The 23,284-nt window shown below is 41.3% G+C and overlaps 1 protein-coding gene across 1 annotated transcript in view; it reads left to right on the forward strand.

The window, feature by feature from the left end:
- The window catches only part of LOC143930762 (solute carrier family 2, facilitated glucose transporter member 9-like), a 107,575-nt gene extending 85,762 nt beyond the window's left edge, over positions 1-21,813 (forward strand). Inside the window, exons 11-12 of the mRNA XM_077455338.1 lie at positions 15,231-15,358; positions 21,370-21,813. Coding sequence (XP_077311464.1) covers positions 15,231-15,358; positions 21,370-21,606 — 365 coding nt within the window. The 3' untranslated portion in view covers positions 21,607-21,813. The remainder of the gene's footprint in view (positions 1-15,230; positions 15,359-21,369) is intronic.
- Positions 21,814-23,284: the final 1,471 nt, after the last annotated feature.

Consider the following 23,284-nt stretch of genomic DNA (forward strand, 5'->3'; position numbering starts at 1 on the left):
TATATTGATTTCTCCCCAAGTTTGGCTTTGTTGCCCTTTTCTCTTCTACCACTAGGTGGCCTGGTACTTGGTGGTACTAGATATAAGAAGGGCAACTCAAGGTTAGGTTATGGGTATATGGGGTATCTCAGCCAATGGGCAGGGGTTTTCTTGAATCCCTTGGCCTGCTGGGAGAGCCTATATTTTCGATTGGAGTCAGGTGATCTAGGTTCTGTGTCACCTGGATGGCTGTCTGGGTGGACATGTGTTGTACTGCCCGGGCTGCTAGGCTGGAGATGGGGGCCTATCCCAGACACATCTGGCTGCTAGGCTGTCTGAGGCCCTATCTAGAAACGAGAGTAGCGTAGGGTTGGGACTGCGGCTTGCAGCCCAACCAAAAGTGCTGGTTCTGCCGGCCAGAGAACCTTTCGTGGACGGAGGTAGAGGGGAAGCTGTTGCCAGTAAGGGACTATCCACCTAATTACCAGGGACCACATTGAGCAACTGAAGCACATATTTAGAGCAGCATTCTCACCAACCAGGGATGGTAGAGAATCGGGAAACTTCAGTGGGCATCAAGACAGGGACCCAGCCAGCGGAGGTGACGCTTGCAGAGCAGCCTTGTGTGTCAAGACAGGGACCGAGTAGGCCAGTGGGGTGAAGCTTGAGAGGTATCTTGAGTGCCAAGCTAGGGACCAAGCAGAGAAGCGGGGGTGACGCTTGAGGAAGATACTACCGTGAAGATGGGAGGAGCTCAAGGGATTCAGTGGCAGTGGATCAGCAGGTCTAGTGAGAGACCAGAGCTCAGTGGGCTAAAGAACTACAAGGAGCAATTGCAGTGAAAATGAGAGAACTGTTCTGCTTTGTGTTAGGAACTGTTAAAGACTGTTGCCATAGGAGACAGCATTCCTGCACATGCAGATGTGGCGTCTTGCTGGATGCCTTTCCATGCATGGCTATCCTTTTGAAGTATGAGTCTGCCAATTAATCTTGCAACTCCCTAAGGGTGTCCTGGCCCTAACCCTCCCTCGCCCAAAATAAACTTTCTTTTGCATTCAATTGTCTGGCGCCCAATAACTTTAACTACTCTGCATCCACCATGCCTCACAACCCACTACATGCAGAAAGATGTCAGCTATTCCTGGCCCTGGAGGTTCTCATTAGATCAAAGGAGGCTTGGGATCTTGCTACGTGTATTTATGGAAAGGACTCTCAGCAGATGTAATTCTGGGGGCATGCCTGAATTAATAAAAACAAAGCTCTCACCAGCTTCCTCTGAAAGAATTTTACAAACTTGCTGGTGATGCACAGGGGATAATAAAGTTGTTTCTTTCTACAGTACCAGCATAAAAGAGAAATGCAATAAAAAACGCTGAGACATGCTCTAAAGTGGGAGAGGTTGATTTGGGGGCATAAGGCTAATGTCTGGACATACCGCTAAAGTTTAAAGCCCATATCCTGTATACTTGTTTCTGGATTAGTGACAAAAAGTATTAAAGACAGAGGGTCAGCATAACGCTTGAGCAGCTAGCATTAGCAGAAAATGTCAATGGCAGCCTCTAAGACTTTTTTCTAGGACAGTTTTTATTTTAAAATTGTTATTGGTATGCTTCAGTATTTTAGGGAGGGCTTTTTGGTTTCATAACCCCTCGTAATGTTTCTGGTTATGTTGTCTCATTTTATTTACTATATATGTTTTAATTATTCTATTAATACAAAAATACATGTCTACACAAACCTACATACAGCCTAATGTTTCAGGGCAACCTAACTAGGAAAGAGTTAAAGCTGTATTTAGATGCTTTGCAGAGTCTATCTTAAAATGATGGATGAAGACTGGGGTGGTTTATCCCATTGATATATTAACTGTGCCTCCAACAAATCTATAATTCATTTTCAGCTAAGAATTTATTCAGTGTAATTACATCTTTAATTAGGATTTTTATGGCTCATTGTTCATAAACAATGATGAATATGACTTTAAAGCATCCAGGATTAGGAAAAAAACGACATCAACACCATTCCACAGTCTCCATGTTCTGCATGAATTTTTCTGCATTAAGAGTCCTATATGTGGCATGATGTTGAAATAATGAACTGGTATCTAAACTTGCTTTGGAAACACATTAAACTAATTACGGCAACAATGGGCTGCCAGTGGAAGATGTTCTATTAGCGTTGGTCTATAATCAGTTGGTGCTCTAGGATTTGATTAAAATGCTAAGACTTGTCATTCCTGCTGAAGCACTAACAGCATAAAATGGACACGGGCATTTATATTGTTTGGCTTCTCATGAGCAATATTGTCAAATCAATCTTTGAATTATTTTAAAGGAGATTTGTATAGTAAAGGGTCAATACAAGCAAGATACATATTTTCCATTTTTAATAAATGCTAATGTCCTGAGTTACCCTCTGTCTGTGTATACCTCTTGTTGAGGTTGTCCATGTCAAATTGTCTGTCGTAGTTGCAGTTGCTGGCTCTGCTCCTGGCCATCTTCAAAATCTACACTTTTTTTCAGTTTGCAATATAATAGATTAAATGGCAACAGTGAGAATCCCTTGTAAAGAATGCTATAGAAGATGGAGTTTGGTAACTCAAGTATAGAAATCTGAATACTCAAGAAATATGCAAAACTGTTAAAGCTAAGCTTGCAAACCTTAATGCAAATATTCCTCAAAAGCCATAGAAAATAGAAATCCACTTTATGTGCACCAAACATCTTTGCAAACCCAGACATTAACCTATGAGAGCAGCAGTGATATTATAAGTGTTGTGCACAAAGTTGTGTAGACGCAGAGCCATGGTAGTAACCCAGCAGGCACACCCATTAGACAGCCTACTGTTTACATAGACAGGCCCTGCTTCCTACTTTGCATTCTTATGGTGGCTTTGCAGTCTGATTTGGCTGATGATGCACTCCCTATGTGGACTATCTTGTCAGTTATCATGAATGTTTGAAAAAAGACCACCTCAAATGCAAAACTCCCTCTAGTGACAATGTTCAATACTCTATATTTTATAAAAATGCAAAAATATGGAAGTGAAAGCTACACCAAAAAATTATTTTCCGCAAGCCACTGTAGTTCAGATCTGTTGGGGGGGGTCGCTAATTCTTTGCCCGTCCTTATTTCGGTATATACGTTTAATCCATAGAGGCTATAGTTATGGCGTCTATGAATGGAATAGCTGGGTGAAAAGGGCGGGCATGATTTGGGCATTTTTTGATGAGTGCCTTTCACTGCTTAGTCAGTTCTATCAACCCCCGCTACACCAGAACATTATGGTAGTGGAGGTGGGGGGCATCGGAGGAGGACGTTTTCACCTATGAGGAGACAGCAGCACAAGGGACACATCACACCGATGGTAAGTAATGTCCCTTGTTCGTTTTTTTTCAACTAAATGTAGCTTTTAAGCTTACTGCAACAATAGCTCATAATGGGTGCACTAGAGATGTTATTTCTTTTTAAGTGCGACCAGTATGGAGGGCACAAAAGGTTTCCTTTCTGTAGGCCCCACTGATGTAAATCAAGCTCTGGTGATATAACGCAAGTAAAAGGAAACAATTTTACAGTTTGAGAGACCATAGATTTTGCCTACTTCCCAACCATTCCTTTTGGGCCTATTTCAATTTAGATTTTGTTTTTGAGGTTTACACTAATTTGAATTTGTATCTTTTTTTTAAAATAAGAATACATTCTTTATTTTAAAAATAAACATTTACAAAAAGTCACTGCTCCACAGACTCATTAAAACCTATAAAATAGCCAGTTTCTTTCAGCCTTGTGTCACCGAAGATACAATGCTATATATGGAAAAGGTACTACAGCTCTACGTGCTGGTTCTAAAGTTGAATGCAAAATGATAATACGCAAGCTTTTATATCTACTGACAAACATAACATGCACAGTAAAACTAAAGAAACTTTTTTTTTTTTCTTTAATTATGGATAGGTGGGTTATAATCCCAAATTTAGTTTATTTTTCTTTGGAAATCACTCCAAAGTGAGGGGAATACTTGGTTGTCACTAGAACCAGTACAAAAAAAGATTCCTCTATGGGACTTTGAAAGGCAGAAATTCCTCAGTAATTAAACCGTATTGAAAATATATTCATATTTTATTTGTAAAGCTAAAATCCTGAAATATAGCATGATAAAATCAAAATCGGATGCATGTGCAGCTGTGGTGCTATATCAAAACATTATACAAACAACCACTGGACTCTGTCAATATGTAGATAAGACCGAGAATTCCCGACGCGTTTCAAGATTGTAATGATGAACCTCTTCAGGGGATAGTGGTTTTAGTAATGTACATAAGTTATCTATAATTGATGGGGAAAAAAAAGAATAGTAAGCATCCATTATTGTACATAATTAAAAAAATAATAATAATGTACAACAACAGTGTTGTATGTGGACAGTGACCACGTTTTAGATGATAAATCGCCTGTATTACATCCTAATTAAAAGCACAGGGAAAACTTTGCTGCCAAATGTAAACCACATCCAGCCACATGGAGGAAAGAAAACGGCGGACCCAAGGACAGGACCAGCCACAGAGGCCACTCTGCATCCACCCCAATTCTGGACGCACCACAGGGAAGTCAAAGATGAGGCCTAGGTTTCTAAAACATAAAGGGTAGGCAAAACTAATTACCACACTTAAAACTATGATTTTAGATATAGATATATATATATAGATATATAGATAGATGATAATTTGTCTTTATGTTAAAAATTAGTACTAGTCACTCAAAAAAATTGCACAAAGCTTGTGGATAGCTGATATAGCAGTGAAAGGGAGAAAGGGGTGGAGGATGGTATGCAAAAGACTAGACAAGTCACACCAGATCTAAAAAAAGGATAAGCCAAGAATGCTCACACCAGGCTTATGGTCTGATGAATATGCAGTCTGAGCTGGCACACAGAAAAGGAGAGGGAGCGAACTACCAAAAATGATCGTTAATACAAGCAGGGCCATCTTTAAGGCACGGCAAAGGGGGCAGATGCCCTGGGCCTGGTCATTGTTGTGGGGTCCAGAGCAGATGTCTCATACTTGCCAACTATCCTGGTTTAAATCCCCTTGTCCCATGAAGTTTTAGTCCTGTGCTGTGTCCCAATATTTCAGTGTGAAGTGCTGCTACTAATGCTGCCCAGCTCTGCCCTATTGCTGTGTATGGATGACTCACCTGCAGACCCTGTGTTTTACATGTAACTGACATTCATATGTAAATAGTGGCGACAGGCAGTGACATTGATATGTAAATACAGACGGCATTCATATGTATATCATGCCTCCCTGAGGTCATATCCATACCTCCCAACTTTTTAAGATCGGAACCAGGGACACCTTTTAGCAAAAGTATGTAGGCATAGGACACACCCCCTGTCACACCCCTTTAAAGAAGAATTATACATAAAAAAAGATTAGTTAAACTCACAAATGTTTTTTTTTTTTTATTTATTTTTTTACCACTACTATTCCTTTATACTGGAATTTGAAATTTAAAAATGCAGCAATTTAGAAATTGGATGAAAGGTTTAGCACTGGCAAACACTTTTTGATAACTAGTGCATTTATTCACACTAGTGGCCAGTGTGAATGTTCCCCGTACATTAGTGGTAAGTGTAACTCCCTCCTTTCATTGCTGGTTACTGTGAATGCTTCTATTACATTGGTGGTCAGTGTAAACCCCATATTGCATTGGTGGCCAGTGTTGAAGCTCCTCTTTTTGTATTGGTAGTCAGTAAAAAAAAAATCAGCATTTCCAATGATCACACCCTTCCCTGCCCCCAGCACTGCCACTGATCCCAGGAGTCCTAGGATCCCTAGGAGTTTTCTGTCTATTTATGGGTCCGCTCACCTCCCCAGTCCATGGTGTGCAGGCAGTAAGGAGATGATGTGCTGTTACCTCTAGCTACCAATCAGTGAGCAATATTGCTGTACAGTAATCTCTAGAAACCAATCAACAAGCAGAAATCATGTGATGTAATCTCTAGCAACTAATCAGTGAGATGCAATGTGTGCTGTAACCTCTTGCAACCAGTTAGCAAGAGGTAATCATATGCTGTAACCTCTGGCAACCAATAGCAATCGCTGCCTGATCTGATACAGTAAAAACAAATTTTGAGTCTAGCTGCTATTTATTGTACGTCTCAGAGCAGGTAGAGAGCGAAATTGCATTGGGGGGGGCGGCGGCAAGAAATGTTTTTCCCAGGGTCAAATATTCATCAATATTAAAGACGGCCCTGAATACAAGCCATATATGGCTAACCGATGTAGATATACACAGGTGCAAAGGATAAAAATCCATAAAGTATGGATAATAGCCAGCTCGTATGATCTCCTCAATTTTGTATAAAAAAAAAAACATAAGAAAACATAAGAATTACCTGTAGTCAGTCTAGTGGAGGTTCATGTGGTCAGCATGAGACTGAGCTGGGAGATGTCTGTTTCTTTGTATTGTTGGCTAGACCCACTTCAGCTGTGATTTGGGGAGGAGATATATGAAAACATGAGGGCGTGCCCTCCAAGTCCCTGGGACGCAGACCTGCCTCCCACAAGTATTGTCTGGGCCAAATGGGCTGGGACAAACGACCACCACCGGTGGATGGCATCATGACGTCAGCTGCCCAATGGAAAGGGGGCCGGTTATGACGTCAGGGCGACGGAGGTCCCTGTTGGCGGCCCCGCAAAAGCACCATGGCAACAGGGACAACCTCCCCAGTTGACAATGCCCAATCACTGCCGCATCCAGTTTTGGTTTTATCATGCTATTTTTCATAATTTTAACTTTACAAATTAAATATGAATATATTTTTAATATTGTGTAGTTACTAAGGAGTTTATGCCTTTCAGAGTCCCATAGAGGAATCTTTTTTTGTACTTCATTATTTAGGGTTGTGGGCAACAACTCCGAATCTATAAATCTCTGGCACAACCTTTTCTTATAGTCACTAGAACCAGTGTCCATATTGGACGATTTTCCATCTAGCCCTGTTCTGGTGACAAACCAAAATTTGGGACTTGCTTTCACTATCGAGGATAGCAGTCACCAGGACAAATATAAACGGGGAATTTACTTAATGGTGGCACAAAGAGCAATAAAAACCTGATGGGTGCTCTAATCCCTCTCCACTCCACTCCAAGTTTTTGCCTTTAGTTGTACTTTAAACATTGTATTTTCTAAGCCTGACCATCATTAGGAAAATACAAAGAAAATTAATATAAATTGTCTATGTGGATGTTTGATTCACACCTCTGCATTATAACAAAGTGGTGTCCATTTATGTATTTTACAGTAATCTAACAAGGAAAGTAAGCCCTATGTAAATTGTTAACTTTAACATGTTTGAACAGGCAAATCTTAGATCTTGAGTTGATGCATATTTGGCATAAAGAAAAAATTAAACCCCTCCCCTACATTTACGACCACTTCTAATACATGAAATTAGAATTTTGTGTTCCAGATTGTTTAGAAACAATTGAGTATTGTCTGTTGCGCTAACAACTGATTCTCAAATGTTTTAGTAGAATGTCTTTTTTTTTTTATTTTTTTTTTTTTTTTTTAACAATCTCTTAGGGAAAGAAAAAAAATGAACACATACACAAATGTACTCGCCAATGGGAATAAAACTAGTATGGTTAGTGATATAAGACCGAAGGAAAGCTATAGACCGGGGGAGGAGGGTGACCGTCACAGAGGAGGTTCTAAAACTAGTAGATAATTGAGAAAACACATATTTAAATTTTATATTTTGTGTCAAATAAAACTCATTCTTGGTTCAAAAGTTTTTCTTTTCCTGAATAGTTTTGAAATTCCTTTTAAGAACTATGACATCAAAGTCTTTCATAGTGTGGTTTGGCTGTGAGAAATGATGCCCCACGGGTGTGCAGAACTCTTACAGTATACTTTGTGATCCTATGTTACTATGTCTTTTGCATCGGATGAGATGCACAACATTTATTGGAAGTGCAGTTGTATGATCCTGTGATACTGAAGTTCCCTTTTATGTGTGTGACACTTTTAGATGGATTGATTTGGTTGCACAGTTTGCAGTTTTTTTTTTTTTTTTGCAGGGTTTGCTTCCATTATTTGTGACTTTATAATCAGAAGAAAGTTTCCTACGTATTTATTTTTCTGAGGTTGAGTGGTTGTCTGCAAGCTAGTTTTGGGGGTTGTTGGAATATTCCTTTTCAGTGTTTTATCCTCAGTTATGATGGGTTGCAAATCTTTGTTTCTCTTTCTTATCCTTTCTAATGTTGGATTTGATGTGGTTACTAGTGGTTTCTCTTAGATTTTCTCTTCTGCTAGTGTTCTGCGATGTTTGTCTTCTGGGCCTGAACATATTCGATGGCCTGTGTCATGAACAGGTGCAACCAGAACTGTGTGGACTGCAACATAGGGAACCAAACGCATGTAAAGTGAATAATGTAGTTTATTAAAGATAAGTGAATACAGATTAAATGTACCTCCAATACCAAACTGTGACCCATAAATAACAGTCTAAACTAAATATATTTACAGTAGATAAGGAATACCCAAAAACGTAGATGTAGTCAGGCCAGGGTTATACATGGGAGATCCAACAGATGGGGGCAAGGAGCAAGACAGGACAGGGAGAAGGTGGAGAGAATCAGGCTGCAGGTTAAGGTTACAGGATAACAGGATCACGGGCGGGACAGGTACAGAGGATCACAGGTTCAGGTCAGGGCTCAAGAACAATACCAAGGCGAGTGTGTGAGTACTTGCTGGGTATAAGTACACATCTCCTGCAATTGGCCTCAGGTGATGCCTGATCGCAAGAGATGTCAGCTCCACACTGCCAGGACACGCTCGCTGGTGGACACCAGTGCTACGGCCCAAAGATCTAACCGTGCCACCAGCAGGTGAAACCTTTGATGGCTCCAGATTGCTAGTAGACACCCCCCTCCAAAGGAGCGACCTCCGAACGCACCAATTAGTTGCAGCTGTAAACAGTCCATGGCAACAAGCTGGGCAGCAGGCAGAGGCAAATCAAGCTGGGCATGTAAAAAGTCCACGTTATCATGCCCGACAACAGGCAGCTGGCACATCAAGCTGGGCAGCGGGCACATCAAGCTGGGACGCAGGCATGGGCAGCAGGCTCTGGGTCGTCTGGCTGGGCAGCAGGCTCTGGGTCGTCTGGCTGGGCAGCAGGCTCTGGGTCGTCTGGCTGGGCAGCAGGCTCTGGGTCGTCTGGCTGGGCAGCAGGCTCTGGGTCGTCTGGCTGGGCAGCATGCTCTGGGTCGTCTGGCTGGGCAGCAGACACTGAAACATCAAGCCGAGCAGCAAGCATCGTATCAGTAGGCTGGGTAACGAGCATTGGCTCAACAAGTCGGATGACTGGCACTGGCTCCACAGGCTGGGTAGCGGGCACTGGCTCCACAGGCTGGGTAGCGGGCACCGGCTCCACAGGCTGGGACACCAGTACTGTGGCCCAAAGATCTAACAATGCAACCAGTAGGTGACAGCTCCAGACTGCTAGGAGACCCCCGCTGGCAGACACTGGTGCTGCGATCCAAAGAACCAATGTCACCAGCAGGTGAAACCTTTACTGACAGCCCGGCTGTGTATGATGGCCCGTTTAGTGTTTTGAGGTGAAAACTAGAACTGTTGAGATTGTTGCATCTATCAGTAAGTTTCTTGTATATCAAAGTGTGATGCTTGTCATCCCTGAAGTATACTGTGGTGTCTAAGAAGTTGACGTGCATTTGGATAATCCATTTTTAGTTTGATCGATGGGTGAAAAATGTTAAACAATGAGTAAAACTTTTTTAGATTTTCTTCACCTTCTATCCATATGATGAAAATATTATCGATTTTATATTTGATATGTATGGCTTTTGTTGTATGCTGTTCAGGAATTTTTCCTTCAGGTCAGCCATAAATAAATTTTGTATATTGCATAGCGGTACCCATACACTGAAGATAGATATCATTGAGTTGTATGTTGATGCAAATAAAAGTATCATGGACCGTACTCCGTTGTCGCAGGTGTACTAATACAACTACAATCACCTCAAGCCAAGATTAAGTTCCAATGATTAGAGCCCGTAGGGAGTTTGTAGGAGGAACCTGTCCACTTAAACCTTAGACTTTTAAGCTCTGGTAATATCGTTGGTATTTGTGTGCGATTGCATCATGTCAAGTTCAACAGAACTCTAAAGACCCAGAATGATACCGTAGTTTGTAAATGTCTATGAGCTGACCAAATAATTTTCAAATGATTAGAAATTGATCATTCTTCTGTAAAGAAAATTGTACCAGTGACATAGATTTCAAACTGCTAATTTGTCCAGGACAGTTGGCCCAACAATTTCAACCCAGGAACTGATCTTTTTTATGCTAAAATAAGTTTCCGAGAAATTACATCATGGGGTGTTCAGTTAACTCTTGCAGCAGTTGGGGTCAAAATACATGCGTCAAAAAAACGATTGTAATTATTATTTTTTTTGCATCGTATAAAAGTGTGTGTGAAGAGAATGTGAGGCCATTTGTCCAAAAGGTGAAGTTAAACCTGAAATGGGTCTTTAAATATAATGATCCAAAGCACACTATCAAATCCACCAATGAATAGCTCAAAGAGAAGAATTGGAGCATTATAGACTGCCCTGGTCAAAGCCCTGATTTGCTTCACATTGAAAAATTTTGGAGGGGACTTTGAGATGACAGTTTATGCATGGAAACACTCAAAGATCTTGCAACTGAAGGAATTTTAGCTAGAGAAAGGCGTGAGTCAATGTCAAAGACTGGTAGGCAAGTATACAAAATATCTACAAGAAGTACTGGCGTATAACACGCACCCTAGTTTTAAGAGAAGTTTCAGGAAAAAAAACTTTCCACAGCCCCCCTAGCACAGTATACAGCACAGTACCCAGACCCCTGCACTCCCAGGAGATCCCCTAGCACAGTACACAGACCCCCCTAGCACAGTACACAGATCCCTGCACTCCCAGGAGACTCCCAGTCTCCTGGGACAGCACTGCCAGTATACTTCAAAGTTGAGAAAAAAAATCACTACCAGCACCTTCTCGTACACTGCTCCTCCTGTGTCATAGCAAATCAAAGCTGCCCGCCCTATCACAGTGCACTGCGCTAGACACTGGAGAGAAGCAAAAATTTTAATTTCCGCCACCTCCTCCTCATATCATATCCGGACCGATGAAGAACGGGAGAGAAGAACGGGAGAGAAGAACGAGAGGGGGGGTGGGCAGAATAGAGAGAGAGAGTGTAGTGGTCAGTCAGTGTAGTATGGTGGACAGTGTAGTGTAGTAGGGAAGGGACTCATTGAGTGCTAAAAGTCCACACGTTAGGAGGTGCAAATTACTTGCCTTGCCCCGGCGCGCTGACAACCCACGCTACGCCGTTGGCTATGACAATGACACAGGAGAAGCAGTGTATGAGAAGGGGCTGGCAGTGATGTTTTCTTAAATGTAACTTATGCTGGCAGCGCTGTCCCAGGGCCAGGAGAGGCAGGGCGGCCAGCCTGACACCCCCCAATGTGTGGCACTTGGGGCAGACCGCCTGATCCACTTCCCCCCCCATTAGTAAAAAGAAATATCGGCATATAACACGCAGGCACCGTTTGCCCTCTATTTTCAGGGCAAAAAAGTGCGTGTCATATGCCGATAAATACAGTAATTTATGTTTCTGCAACAAGGCAATAACAGCCTTTGCTGCCAATTGCATGTTTCTTTTTCCACAATAAACCATTACATCTATTAATAATTTTGGTAATAATTTTGGAAATAAATAAAAGGGCAATATACAATGTCTGAATAAAGATATAAAGTTTGCCTGTTTAAATTTCCATTTTTCACATGACTGTGTGTGTGTATGTGTGTGTGTGTGTGTGTGTGTGTGTATGTATTATTCAAGTAAAACCTATTTGTACTTGAAGAGTGTTTTAACTTGTCTGGGTTTCCATCTATAATAAACTATAAATTGAGGGTGTCTGCCATCTCCTGGCCAGTACAAACTCTGCTCTGTATTTAAAAGCATGCAGCAGACTAATTAGTACCCTACCATAGGAATTCAATATAAACTTTTAAACCTAGAAGACTGGGGCATATTTACTGAGCGTCAAATGATTGGTTGTGCAATTCTGCACTCCTCATTTATCAGTTGGTTGTTTTTATATATACTGCATGTTTTCAAATTGCCTAAACTGTATGTATATACAGTTTTTCACATAAATTTACATACCCTGGCAGAATTTGATTTCTTGGCCATTTTTCAGAGAATATTAATAACACAAACGTTTTTCACTTGTGGTTAGTGTTTGGCTACAGCCATTTAGTATCAATCAACTGTGTTTACTCTTTTTAAATCATAATGAGAACAGAAACGACCCAAATGACCCTGATCAAAAGTTTACATACCCTGGTGATTTTGCAAACTGTTTGTAGGCTTTCTTGTGCATCATCTTTTAGAAGTCGCTTCCCTTCTGGGACAACAGCAATTTGATGTAGTGTATGGTCTGAGCACTGACAGGCTGAAACCCCCACCCCTTCAACCTCTGCAGCAATGCCGGTAGCACTCGTACAGCTATTTCCCAAAGACAACCTCTGGATAGGACGCTGAGCACATGCAGTCAACTTCTTTGGTCGACCATGACAAGGCCTGTTCTGAGTGGAACCTGTCCTGTTAAACCGCTGTATGGGCTTGGCCACCGAGCTTAGGTCATCTTTATGTATAGCAACAATTCTTTTTTTTTTTTTTTTTTTTTTTAGCTCCTCAGATAGTTTTTTTGCCAAAAAAAATCACCAGCCTGCCTCTCCACCTCTTCCAATTGGAGAATGTATTGCATTCACAAAGAGACGTGTTATCTGAATGACCTCCAGAAACCATAGGCAATCACTGCAGTAGGAGTATCTACTGCAGCCATTTCACTGTGAAGGGAAATTGCCATGAGGTGCCATCTTGAACTTCCAGTGACCAGTATGAGAGAGCGAGAGAACGATAACACCAAATTTAACACACCTGCTCCCTAATCACACCTGAGACCTTGTAACAGTAATGAGTCACATGACCTCAGGGAGGGAAAATGGCTAATTGGGCCCAATTTTGACATTTTCACTTAGGGGTTTACTCACTTTTGTTGCCAGTGGTTTAGACATTAATTGTTGTGTTGAGTTATTTTGAGGGGTCAGCAAATTTGCACTTTACTAGCTGTACACTCACTTCTTTACATTATAGCAAAGTGTCATTTCTTCAGTGTTGTCACATGAAAAGATATAATAAAATATTTACAAAAATATGAGGGGTGTACTCACTTCTGTGAGCTACTGTATTATTATTATTTTGTTTATGTCACACTGGTTGCACCAGAAGTTCCTGGTTTCTCTAAAGAAACACAGTATATGGCAAGAGAGATCAAAAGTGTGCTGACCTCAGACCAATGCCATGTGTGCCTTCTGGACAGCAAGTGAAGAGAACATTTTCTAAATACCCATAGAAACGATAGATAATAAATATAATTCTAACCCTCTGGATGGAGTTTTTCTGAAATATAACAATTAGAAACTGGCAAATACACTTTCTCCTAAAACGTGTGAATAGTAAGGCATTGTACTAGGACATAGCATGTAGAGTAAAGGATTCTCCCCACTGGGAGCACAGACGGCGATAAACTCTAGCCAAAAATAGTTTGACTTTAATATGTCCATTTGGTAATCGTAATAAAGGGTATCCCTGTAACCTGCCCAGCGGAGGAGGCAAAAAAAAAAAAAACATGAGAACCTGCTTTATACTGGATATTGTCATTAAAGTGGAAGTAAACTCCCCTATCGTTTTCAGCCAAGGAAGCTGCCATCTTTGCCTCTGTTTAATCTTCAACTGCTATGGTGCTGCACATGTGATTCGTTATGACACCAGCCATTGGATGGTTTGATAGTTTGGCTGAGAGCACAGCCAATGTGAGGTTAGCATTCCCAGCATCCTTCTTTTTTTTTTTCTAACTGTTTAAATCAATGGATTTACTTCCACTTTAAGAGTCTTCAATGGTCTTTGTAACCCTTAGATTTTTATGAAACCCCTGTCTTATCCTTTAACATTAAATAAGGATTCCAAAAGTGTTATTTTAGCTATAAATAGAACCCGGTGGACTGGATTATGTTTAAGTTACTTAAGTAAAAGATTCCTGCCATAGTTTCAAACAGTTTTTGTCTATCTTGGGGTTTAAGTATGGTCTAGCATTTACTGTAAATTTGAGTATGGGCTCCCCATAACAGCCATGGCAGGGGTTCAGACATTGAGAGCAGAGCTAAAACAAGGGTGTAAGACATCTTTTTTTTTTTTTTTTTTTTTGTATTATGCTTTTTCCTTTATTTTCATCTAATAATCCTGCAAACAACCCACTTTTCCCTAGGGGGTTATCGTTCTTCAACTTGCAGTATCTGCAAAAAGAGGCCATGGTTGTCACCCCATCACGGAACTACAAACATATCTTTTTCTCTTCATCACTATTACATGGGGGCAGGGAATTAGTAGTTTATAGAAGACAGATTGGAAGAAAGGTGGCATTGTTTGCGTCATATAGAAGTTCCATTCACAGGAAGGAACACTGACACAGCATTTCTGGAAAGATCATTGGGTACTTTCTGTGCTTACTGAAAATTATCTTAGCCTGAAATTAGTAAATTAATGTTCAAGTTGAGGTACCTGCATAGTTACATTGATCCATCTTACACCAATGTAACTATGCATTTTCCATACCTGTCAGCCTCTGACTTTCTCAATGGATGCAAAGCATTCTCAGATTGGAAGAGGTAGAGATTGTAAAATCACCAGCCCGCCTCTCCACCTCTTCCAATTGGAGAATGTATTGCATTCACAAAGAGACGTGTTATCTGAATGACCTCCAGAAACCATAGGCAATCACTGCAGTAGGAGTATCTACTGCACTAATTTCACTGTGAAGGGAAGCTTCCACAGGGAAGCTGTATCTAAACTTTGGCTTTATTGCAGCCTCCAAATCTGAGGACTAGTAAGTTGCAATATATTACATTTCTGTTCTTGGCTTTTGCTATCCTTTAACACTCCAGTACATTAATGTACATTATATTAATTGAGTTTAATCGAGTATCGTTGACTTGAAACTTTCATTTGATTAGTCAATGTGTTTTACCTCAATACTTTACATTTTTGTTCTTCTAGAAAGTATATGCTATTTGACACAGATCTTAAAGTTAAAAAATGAATTTCTATTTTTTTTTTTCTTGCAGCTGGACTACCTTTTATAATGACAGGAGAGCTCTTCAAGCAATCACATCGTCCAGCAGCATACATTGTAGGAGGAACTTTGAACTGGTTGTCCAACTTCACAGTTGGTTTTGTGTTCCCCTTCCTTCAGGTATTTTAATTGTCCTCTGAGAAGCTACACAGGGTGCGGGGTGGTGCCACAACAGTAAACACTCAGAGACCAGTTGCAGGAAACAGAATTTGTATTTAAAGTTCAGCAATTCACAACAAGCCCGGGGGGAAAGCATCTGACTGGGAGCACTCATAGAATGCAACAATGATGTGTATAAGAGCAGGTCTCGGAGTGTGCCGATAGCATCTGTCTTGAGGGGCGGAATGCGGCCTGGCTGGTCTGTGTCCAAATGGGGTCTCAAGGAAGGATGGCATATCTGTATCCTTTCCCTACTCATCTAGAACCTCTACCTGACGCTAACCACTGTCCCTGTCACACAGGTGACCTGTTACTAAATTACCCACACATGAAATGCGCACTCAGCCTTGGAGCCAGGGCCTTAAATAGGCTCTACTGGACCCAAGATGGCTCCCAGAGTTATATGGGATGACAGCATCCAAGCGGATTACTTCCCCAGAAACCAAGGAAACCATAGAGGAGCCATGTTCTTCTAACTTCCCCTCCAACTGCAATGTCGCTGCAGTCGAGCGCTACATGCAGTGAAGAAAAAAGAAACTGCACCTGCCTACAAGGGTGCTGGGTAAAATCATATTTATTGCTGGTGGCTTATAATCAAGTTCAGAGGAAAAGGTGCTTCTCATGCCACAATTTGTTTGCTACTCTAAATTGGACTATAGGCATTATATTATATCTATATCTATCTCTCTCTGGCTGTTTTATACAATCTCAGCAGTTGACTGCCTGATTTTACTTTGCTCACAAACTTGGCATGTGTGATTTTTGGGTAGTCTTGCAATAATACAGGTGCTCATGGGTCATTACATAAGACGGAGTGAGATGATTAAAGCTGGAATTCAGGTAAAATACAAAATAAACCAATAAAATGCATATATGGGAGCTATTTACCCACCAGAGCATTTGCATTCCTGTCCACCCAGTCCTGAGATTTACAGAGGTCTGCCACACTGCACAGCTCTGTCTAGCAGACAGGAAACCTGTTTTTTTTTTTTTTTTGTTTTTTGTTTTTTATTCTGCCACAGTTAGTGATTTGTAAAGTCAGAAAGTCTTTTATCTTAATGCATTCTATGCATTAAGATAAAAAGCCTTCTGTGTGCAGCAGCTCCCCTAATACTTACCTGGGCCCAATCTAGATCCAGCAATGTACGATTGTATCCGCTGCCTGGGACACCCCTTCTCATTGGCAGAGGCAGCAGTAGTCCGTCGCCATTGGCTCCCGCTGCTGTCAATCAAAGAAGTCAGCCAGCCAATGACGAGAGAAAAGAGCTAGGCTGCAGCTCCATGTCGGAATGGACACAGGGAGCTGTGGCTCGGCTCGGGGGCACTCAACAGGAGGGAAGGGCCAGGGGCAAAGAAAAGGGACCTGAGAAGAGGAGGATCTGGGCTGCTTTGTGCAAATCCATTACACATGCATTAGAGCAAGTAAGTATAACATGTTTATTTTTAACAAAATAAAGAGACTTTACAATCACTTTAAGTAACACTTGTTCTAGTTCCTCATCCAGCCTGTGACTGAACAGTAAAAATTGTCAAACAAGAAGACTGATGAGTTCATTTCTGCCACGTTTTTTTTTTTTTAAATCAGCATACTCCATGTAGGCCCATCTTTTTGGGTGGATTCTTCTTTTAGTCTGAGCTGTGCTTTATGGTGGGATTGCAGGAGGCTGATACTAAGTCAAATTTACTCAGTGGCAACTGCATTTACCACTGTACGCCTGTATTGTTTGGATAATGTTTACATGCTTACAACATAAATGGCGCCTAATGGCTACCACTGGCCAACATGTAAATCTCAACAATGCCTAGACAAAGATTTACAAAGGTGGACTGTGCATCATCAAAACGATGGATATAATAAAGCTCTTTTATATGTTTAGGCATATTTGTTGCCTCCACAAGGAAATACTTCTGCACAAATATCAACAATGTGTAACCGGCACCAGTGCATGCACTACTAATTGCACACTATTGGTGTTTACGTGTTGGCCATCATTCTGCCTCTCGTGGCAGCAGTGCATGTACAGAATAAAACATAAGTGGGTAATCAGCAATGCGGACACCCCTAGTTACACATTGCTGATACTAACATGTCGGCTGTGAGCAATTTTAAAGCCCCACATAATAAATAAATAAATTGTGTGTGTGTATGTGTATATGTATGTATGTATATATATGTGTATGTGTGTGTGTATGTGTATATATGTGTGTATGTATATATATATTAATAAAACAATTTTTATATATATAATATAAAAAAAATTGGATCCTCCAGATCCTCCCCCTAATTAATATCCTATGCATTCATAGCCAAGACCAAAACACTAATAATAATTCAAAGTGGTGGGAGTCATCGGTAAGAGCAACTATGAAAAAACTTTATTTAGCTCATCCACCTCCAAGAGAATAAATCACTGTATGCTTCAACTCACTGGGCTAAATGGAATAATCATTTTATTTATTGTACCAAGCATGTGAATATGACTTTAAAATGGCACCATAATACACTTGCGCGCACACACACACCTAAAAACATACAGCCACCTCCCTCACATAACTATTACCCTAAATTGTACCCATAGTAAATATGTCTCCACATGACATTTATATAACAAGTGAGAGCGGTACAGACACTGGTGATGCTATAAGTGGACACAAAATGGACCAGGGATCTAGTCTGCGTGAGCACAGAAGGTGACACCATGCATGAGCGTATATCCATCAGGTGTAAGTGGATGAAGAGTCCAAAAATTGGAGTAGTGGATGAGGAAGAGTCCATAACTGTGATGCACTGGTTTTTGCCCCCAAGAGAACACTCTAAAGATGAGCCCATGGTTCGAGTCGAACATCGGGTGTTGAATACTGAACATTATGGGGCATTCACGGGAAATTCAAGCACCCGCGGAAGGCGCCATAATGAACGGTGAGACCGCTAATGCACTGCAAGGTGCATGCTTTGGCCAATCAGTGCGCACTGCTGTGAGAACAAAGATTGGCCAAAGGCAGGGTGCCTTTGGCCAATCATGGTTTAGGGGACTGAGTCCATGCCCCACGCTATGTAAGGCTGCTTAGATGGCAGCCGTACATAGGTTTTATGAACGAGAGCTGCAAAATGACATTTGTAAAGGAAAAAAAGTAATTTAAAACTGCTTGAGGCTGTAATCTATTGCCGGAACCTGGCAATATAAATGAAAATCATTGAAAAAAATGGCATGGGTCCCGCCCCCCAGTCCATTACCAGGCCCTTTGGGCCAAATTATTTTTTTTTTTAAATGTCATGGCGCCCCCCCCCCCCAAAATCCATACCAGGCCCTTCAAGTCTGGTATGTATTTTAAGGGCACCCAGAGCCAAGATTTTTTTTTTAATTGCATAGGGGGACCCCCAAAATCCAGACCCTTATCTGAGAATGCAACCTGGCAGGCTGCAGGAAAAGGGGGGGATGAGAGAGCGCCCCCTCCTCCTAAACCATACCAGACCACGTGCTCTCAACATGAGGGGGTGCTTTTGGGGTCGCCTCATCCCCACAACCCTTGCCCAGTGGTTGTGGGGGTCTGCAGGCAGGATGCTTATCGCAATCTGGAAACCCCCTTTAACAACCAGATCCCAGCCCCCCTATGTGAATGGGTATGGGGTACATTGTAACCCTACTAATTCACCCAAAAAAGTGTCAAAATGTTAAAAATGACAAAAGACAATTTGGAAGTCCTTTTATTTAAAACATTTTTTCAAAATAAAAAAAAAAACGGTCCCACAATGTCAATTCACCTTCGATCACAGCGACCCAGTAAAAAAGAAAATAGAAAAAATCCCACCTCCATGGGAGGCTCCCACTGACTGAAGCCTCTTTGTGATGACAGCTGTTATATAGCTGAAGGCGGGGCCACCCAGTGACATAAACGGGTGACCCTGCCCCCTCTGACGTTATTCATCTTCAATCACAGCGTCCGGCGACCAGATAAAAAAAAAAGGGAAAAAAACACCATGGGAGGCGCCCGGTGACTGAAACCTCTTTGCGATGACAGCTGTTATAAATCTGTGGGCGGGGCCGCACAATGACGTAAATGGGTGACCCTGCCCCCTCTGACGTTACCTGGTGTCGCATAACGGCAGAGGGGGGCAGGGTCACCTGTTTACGTCAAAAAGCCCCGCCCACAACTTTATAACAGCGCAAAGAGGCTTCAGTCACCGGGCGCCTCCCATGGTGTGTTTTTCCCATTTTTTTTATTTTATTTTTTTATCGGGTCGCCTGATGCTGTGATTGAAGATGAATGGACATCGCAGTGCAGTTTTTAATAAAACAATTTTTTAAATAAAGGACTTCTAAATTCTCTAGTCATTTTTTAAATTTTTACACTTTTTTTGGTGAATGTGTACCCACACCCATTCACATAGGGATCTGGGGTTCCCCTTGTGAAAGGGGCTTCCAGATTCCGATAAGCCCCTTGCCTGCAGACCCCATCAACATGGGGATAAGGTACTTTGGGGGTGACGCCAAAGCATCCTCCCCATGTTGAGGGCATGTGGCCTGGTACGGTTCAGGAGGGGGCGCTCTGCCGTCCCCCCTCTTTTCCTGTGGCCTCGGATAAGGGTCTTGTATGGATTTTGGGGGGACCCCTACGCCATTCTCCGACGGAACTCCCTGAAGTCCCGGAAGCTGGCGGAGAGGTGAGTACCGATCAAAATAATTTTGATCGATCAAAAAAAGTATTGATTATTCGAGGAATTAATCTTTAATTTCCACAGCCCTACTTTTTTTTTTTTTTTTTTTTTTTCCTTTTTAGAAATATAATTTTTCTCTGGTACTGTTATAAACACTGGGAAAAATTAGCAACTTTACAGGCATACTAAGGACACCCACAGGCATGATATTTAAAGGAATATTTCATTTTTATTGTTTCACTTTAAGGATTAAAATCTCTGCTCCAGTCTGTTTTTTAAAACTTTTTTTTTGTTTTTGCTATGATACATGTCCCCTGGGGCAGGAACCGGGCCCTTAAACACTTTTTATGGCAATAACATGCATATAAAGCCTTTAATATGAGCACTTTTGATTTTTCATGTTCGTGTCCCATAGACTTTAACGGTGTTTGCATGTTCATACAACTGTTTTGCCTGTTCTCAAGTTCTGGTGTGAAACCTAACAGGGGGGTGTTCGGCTCATCCCTACAACACTCGATGGGTACTGTGTTCCAGAGGAGGGTATTTGTTTAAAGCCTATATCTGTCTTTAGGCTTCATAGGTAGGGATCCATACCCATATTGAGTGGCAAAAGTATATATATGAACACTGTAGGAACCTCCCTATTGCACCAGTGATTTCCAATCCACGTATAGTAAACACATTCAACATACCATCTTGAGAACTGCTGTTCAATGCCTTTAGTTGCATAAAGTACAGAGTCTATTTAGTTCATATAACCGAATGTTTTTTTGTATATTCTATAGATTAACTCCTAGCTCATGGTATGAGGAGAAGAAAGATGCATGGTACACTTATTGGTCCTTGGTGCATGTAAATTCTTGGATCCAAACCCCAATTGAAAGGGAAACCTGTCTCTCTATGTTGGAAATCCTAGTCCATAATGGATCACCAGGCAAGAGGAGTGCGGAGATGGACAGTAGAAGGCCTGACCAGTTTCGCTGGACACAGGCCAGCTGCTTCAGAGGCAAAAAAAAGCAGCCGGCCTGTGTCCGGCAAAACTGGTCAGCCTTCTACTGTCCACCTCCTCGCTCTTCTTGATACAAGAAATACAATGATTATTCCATTACTCCCAGTGAGTTGAAGCATACAGTGGTTTATCTTCTTGGAGGTGGTTGAGCTAATTTTTTTGTATGCTGCTGAACACAGTGCAACATTCATTGCCGGGTGTAGATGTGTGAATTGGCCGATAGATTTCACCTCCAAAACTCCAATCACATTTTTCCAAAATTTTATGCAACAAGCAAGTCCTAAACTACTTTTTTCTGTCTTCTAGATGTCAGCTGGAGCCTTCTGCTACCTGGTATTTTGTGGGGTCTGTATCTTTGTAGCAGTTTATGTTTATTTTGTGATCCCAGAAACCAAGAATAAAACCTTTATGGAAATTGGTGAAATGTTCTCCTCTACAAAATCCCTATCTACACCAGTTGTAGCCGTAGACAACCTGAAACTAAAGAAGATGAATGGGTATGGAACATTGGAAAGCAGTTCTCTGGAATTTTCATTATCCTGAAAGAGACTGAACTATAGACTTGATTGGAAGACATCGACAAACCAAGTGTGGCCTCTACAGGATGAGAAAAAGTTGGAAATATCAGTATTGTTCATGATGAATTGACAAATGTCCATCTTGGTCTCCTAAACATAATATTTTGTATATAAATACCTAATACCTTGAAATGTTCCTAAAAATAAATCATGTTGCCCATGACATTTATAACATTTTGTTTTTCACTTTCTATTAGCAAATGTGTGTCCAATGTTTGAACAGGGCCATTTTTAAATTGCGAGGGGCAGGTAGCTGATTACCATGACTTTGTGAAAAGACATTCATTTTCTAGTTTGTGTATCTATGGGAGATGGAATACAGGTTATATCTGAAGCAATTCTAGCAAAATTGAGCGAAATGGGAAAGGGTGGTCAGAATATCCCAGATTATATGAATAGGTATAAATAAATAAAGTCCTCTGTAAAGGTAACGTCTGGGGAATAGTATAATTTCACCCCCTCTATTTCTCTTTGTGACCATTATCACTGAGACAAAGGGAGGGGAAAACCCAAACTTTTTTTGAATTGTCAATAAAGCAAAAGGTGAGGATGTCTTCTAATGGTGACACCGGTTTCTATAGGTTTATCTAAGATAGGAATTGATTTTATTTTCTGTTGTGTTTTTACAACATGAAGTAAAGGGAAATCTTCCCAACAGAACCCAGGCAGAAAAAAATACTGATAGGTGTGTGTATTCCCTTAAAAAAAAAAAAAAAAGAAAGTGTATGTAATGCCAACATTCTTTCTAATAGAAAATAATAGTGGCATTTTTTCCTAATTGGTTATGCAACTTAATGGTAAATGACTGGTGGGGAAAAATGCTCCCATATTACAGTTTATTTACAAAGCTGACTAAGGGCTCATTCCCATACATAAAGAGCCCTGTACTTGCCTTTTTGTCCTAGCACTGAGCTGTGTCCAGGCAGCCCATATTACTGAATGGACATGCACTACAAAAGCATCTGCGCTGCCGAGTTTGACAGGTGAGCAGGCAATGGGTCGATAGACCTGGATTTAAAGGCTCTGCAACGGGGTCCATTCACCCTTACCTGCATACCTGTCAAATCCAGCTCTGCGTGCAAGTCTGGACAGCCAATGTGTTTTCATTCACTAATATGGGCTGAAAAGCAAAATAAAGTGCTCTTCACGCTGTACAGGGTTGAGCACCCTGTAGCTCTTATAGTTAATACAAAGCACTTCTGTGACTGTCTCACCAGAGGGCATACAGTGACCAGCATGGGAGGCACGCTCTTCATACACAGGGTTTTGCAAGGCCGCAATATGATTCTAGGGCAGATCCCAGCTTGTAGAGTGGGTTGTGACATGTAGTAGTCAGACTATGGGGTGTGCAATGTGCTTATAAGTACATATCATCATAGGGCTAAATCCAAACTTAAGGCTTGATTACCCCGATTGATTACAGGTTTACTTGCCTACAAAATGATTTGTACAGCCAATCTTGTGATTTACACAGTCCCACAACACTCCCCAGCCAGACAGACGACTCGTTTATTTCCTGCTTCAGCGGTGCAACTTCCTCACTGACATGCAAGTTGCATCTCTCTGGGCAATAAATCCTCATCATCTCCTCCATCCTAGAAGGAGATAGGTGATCTAGGTAGTAGTAAAGCTCAACCAGAAAT

The sequence above is a fragment of the Lithobates pipiens genome, unplaced genomic scaffold (assembly GCF_037356315.1).
Source record: "Lithobates pipiens isolate NorthernLeopardFrog02 unplaced genomic scaffold, aLitPip1_a1.2 Scaffold_25, whole genome shotgun sequence".
Lineage (NCBI taxonomy): Eukaryota > Metazoa > Chordata > Amphibia > Anura > Ranidae > Lithobates > Lithobates pipiens.